Below are 4,045 nucleotides of genomic sequence, written 5' to 3'. Positions count from 1 at the left end.
AATATACAAAAGTAAAGAGATGGTACCTTTTTTAATTTTTACTACAAAACTGTCTTTCTCTAAGCGGTTGACCAATCAAAACAGAGCCGAACAGCTAACCAATCAGAGCAGACTGGGCTCTGGTTTGAGACGGAGGGTGACAAGAGGTGCTGCAGCACAGGCAGTATGAGAAAAATAGAGCTCTTTGAACATTAAAGCAGTGCTTGCGTGCGTGTGTGTGTGCGTGTGTGCGTGCGTGTTCGTGTAGCCTCTTGCCCACCTGAGCTGGAGGACACAGCCTAATTGAATTTTAATGTGTTGTCAATCTGCCTGAATAAAAATAGGCTAAATGCCACGTTTTGAAAGGTACACATCAGAATATCTCTTTACTCATTTTCAGGATCCCATAGCAACGGTCTCCTCAGTAACCAGCAAACCCAAGAGCAAGTGGAGACCGCTGCCTCTGGACACTGTGGTGAGAACACAAGTCAAATAAACAACACACAAATATAATCTGCATTAAAAACACACATCTGTCTGTGGTATAAAGTATCAGCTTCTGTGTTCATGTAGACAACAATCCTCTCCTTTCATCTGACCAACAGGAAATGGAGAAACTTGCATCTCGAAAGCTAAAAATAAGCGCCAAAGAGACGATGAAAATTGCAGAAAAGCTCTATACCCAGGGGTGAGTGCATGCTGGGTAATCTACATTCATACTGCAATCTTTTGGTTTTGTCCGACCATGCTTACTGTCCTTATCAGTTTCACTGTAGTTTGTTTTTGTTTCATCGTGAAGCCACTGTTTCAGAGGCTCTGTCAGTGGGCATGTATTTTTTGTTTTCCAGATTGTAAACTTCCTCAAAGTCGTGGCTATCTTTGTTCTCGCCATCTGGCAGGGGTCGTGTCCTTCAGGGAATTAAAGGGACAGTGCCAATTTCAATTTTTTCATTGTATTGCCTAGGGGCTGCCTCATTAACTGAATATTTATTAAAATCCTAATTTTGTCATTTCCAAATCGCAGTGAGCAATGATTGGTAAAGGCCAACAAATTAATATATATTAATATGAACATAAGAAGGTAAAATAAAAATGTGCAATATAGATATAAAGTATTCTGAAATGTAAGATTAACACAAGAACTTGGAAAAAGATCAAATGAAGGTCCTGCTGCCCCTGTCCACCCTGGCCATCTACTGTAGGTAATAAACAGTGTATAAGTAGCTGAATCAGGCCCTCTGAACCCCACCCCTTCCCTCGAGAAAAAAAAAAGAGTTATTACGTCATATACATTTATATATACAGTCTATGGTCACAGCGTATACTTCAGCGGAATATTTCTTTGGAAATGTTATTTTAAATACAATTAAATCAAGTTATTTTGGTAAAACTAATGAAAAATATAACAAAAAATATATATATTTTTAATGTTTTTAAATATTATTTTGTAGAATATCTTAGGCCCTCAGAGAGGGCCTAGAGGGCCCTGACGGCTCGCCACTGCGTCTGAGAGTTTACCAGCAGGGTCTTTTTCCTCTCAGATTGTCTGCGTGAAGATGACTGTGTGTTTGTTTCTCTTCAGGTACATCAGCTACCCTCGAACAGAGACCAACATCTTCCCAGAGAACCTGGCTCTCGGCCCCCTGGTGGAGCAGCAGACTCACAGCCAGGCCTGGGGGGGGTTCGCTCAGCGGGTGATGGAGCAGCCCGGGGGTCCCAACCCTCGACAGGGAAAGAAATCTGACCAAGCCCATCCCCCCATCCACCCCACCAAGTTCGCCAACTCTCTGCAGGTAGGTCTGCTGAATCTAGACCTTCAAATCTTCCCTCTGCCCAGTCATGAGCAACACACACCAGAAACAACCGTGAAACTCAGTATGCGACTGTTGGTGTTTGTTATTTACCTCGTTTATTTCACTCGGTGCGACAAGACCTTGAGAAGACCTCGCACCGAGTGAAATAAACGAGGTAAATAACAAACATCAACAGTCGCATACTGAGTCGTTTCTGGTGTCTGTTGCTTTGTCAACTATTTTGCCTGGTTCTTCACCGGTCAGAGCAAATAATCCAATAAGAGTAATTTAATTATGGAATTCCTGAAGTGGGTGGGTGTGTGTGTGTGTGTGTGTGTGTGTGTGTGTGTGTGTGTGTGTGTGTGTGTGTGTGTGTGTGTGTGTGTGTGTGTGTACAATCGACAAAAATAGACATTCAACGTGATACAGTTAATTCAGAAAATTGAGGCAAACACTGGAAGGTCATTTTAAGAGAGAAATTACAAGGAAGTACAAAGAGAGTTTCTTATTTGTAGAAAAACAAACAAACAAAAAAGGACATTAAGGAACCACTTAGGTCGAAATTCATTTCTCAATGCAAGTTAGAGATATGCAATTGTTAAGAATGTACCCTTGAAGGAGTGAACTTGAATGCTTGACTGTAATAATTGTATGCTTTTTTAATAATTTAAGTTTGAACTGTGCAACTGTATTACCAAGGAAAACTGAAATGAATAACAGAACTCGGGACATTCCCCTTTGTAATTAGATGTGCTGTGCTCTTAGGAGCTGTTTTTAAATATAGGCATGTTGACGTCATTATAATTCCGCTACGAAAATGTCTCTGATAATAAGAATTATTGGTAAAACACAGCCACCCTTCCCACCCAGTCCAGTCATACACCCTATCTGTTTAATTTAAATATTATGAAATACATTTTGCTTCTGTTCCTTCTGTGTCCAGGGCAATGAAGGACGTCTTTATGAGTTCATCGTCCGGCACTTCCTGGCTTGTGTATCCCAGGATGCTTTGGGGCACGAGACCGTGGTGGACATCACCATCGCTCAGGAGAACTTCTCCGCCTCGGGACTCATGATCATCGCCAGGAACTACCTGGACGTTTACCCCTATGACAGGTGGAGTGCCAAGGTATTTTGTGTGTGTGTGTGTGTGTGTGTGTGTGTGTCTCACCGCTCCCTGGTAGAGCTCCACTTCTCTGTCAGTGAAGTACGGCAGCTGTTTGAATGGATTCACGGAGATCAGAACCGCCCCGATGTACGTCTGCAGGAACCGGGTCAAGGAGCAGAACCAGAACAGAACCATGTGTGTGTGTGTGTGTGTGTGTGTGTGTGTGTGTGTGTGTGTGTGTGTGTGTGTTTGTGTGTGAGGATACGAAGATGTAGTCGTCGTTGTAGTGTATCTGAGTGTGTGGATAACAGACTCTGGAAAAGCACTATAGGAATGTTTTTAGTTAATTAAACTAACTAAGCTCAGAGAAATTTCAATCAGATGTACATTATTAGCTTTGATTCAATGATTATGAGACTTTGCTATAATTTGCCTGTGTGTGTGTGATTGTATATCCTTTATATCCTGTTAACCTATTTTATTCATGCCAGGTGATTCCAGTGTATGAGCAGGGCTCTCAGTTCCAGCCCTCTGCGATCGAGATGGCGGACGGACAGACGAGTCCTCCTCAGCTGCTCACTGAGGCCGACCTCATATCCCTGATGGAGAAACACGGCATCGGTACAGTGCGCGCACACACACACACACACACACACACACACACACACACACACACACACACACACACACACACACACACACACACACACACACACACACACACACACACACACACACACACACACACACACACACACACACACACACACACGAAAGAGAGCGGGGACTTTTCCAACTGACTGTTTACTTTCTCTTGCATTACAAGCAGACTCATATTAAAGAAAATAAACACTCATTAATTTGTTCACAACACATGATACATTACTGAAGGTAAGTCCTGTGCTTTCAGTTTGTTTCGAAGTGAAACAAGACACTATGATCCGCCTCATCTGTACTTTGTGTTCTGCGCTTGTCAGAATGCTGACCATAGCTGTATAAAGAGACGGGGCTCTGTTTGTCACTATGAAGCTGCTCAGTGGCACATGAAGCTCTAAAGAAGTGCAGAGTATTATCTTGCGAACTTAGTGGCGCCATAGAGCAGGGGTTCCCAAGGTGGGGGGTCGCGAGACCCCGAGTGGGGGTCGCGAGATGATTACAAAAAAAA

General features: G+C 43.0%; 1 protein-coding gene across 1 annotated transcript in view; it reads left to right on the top strand.

Moving 5' to 3' along the window:
- top3a (DNA topoisomerase III alpha) overlaps window positions 1–3,501 on the top strand; it is a gene marked incomplete at its 3' end in the record, with an annotated part of 12,039 nt that extends 8,538 nt beyond the window's left edge. The window contains exons 9-13 of the mRNA XM_010787771.1: window positions 380–454; window positions 585–667; window positions 1,562–1,772; window positions 2,716–2,901; window positions 3,372–3,501. Coding sequence (XP_010786073.1) covers window positions 380–454; window positions 585–667; window positions 1,562–1,772; window positions 2,716–2,901; window positions 3,372–3,501 — 685 coding nt within the window. The remainder of the gene's footprint in view (window positions 1–379; window positions 455–584; window positions 668–1,561; window positions 1,773–2,715; window positions 2,902–3,371) is intronic.
- Window positions 3,502–4,045: the final 544 nt, after the last annotated feature.

Source organism: Notothenia coriiceps, unplaced genomic scaffold, assembly GCF_000735185.1.
Source record: "Notothenia coriiceps isolate Sejong01 unplaced genomic scaffold, NC01 NC01_scaffold00000285, whole genome shotgun sequence".
Taxonomy (NCBI): Eukaryota; Metazoa; Chordata; class Actinopteri; order Perciformes; family Nototheniidae; genus Notothenia; species Notothenia coriiceps.
This window is presented reverse-complemented; position numbering and strand designations above follow the sequence as displayed.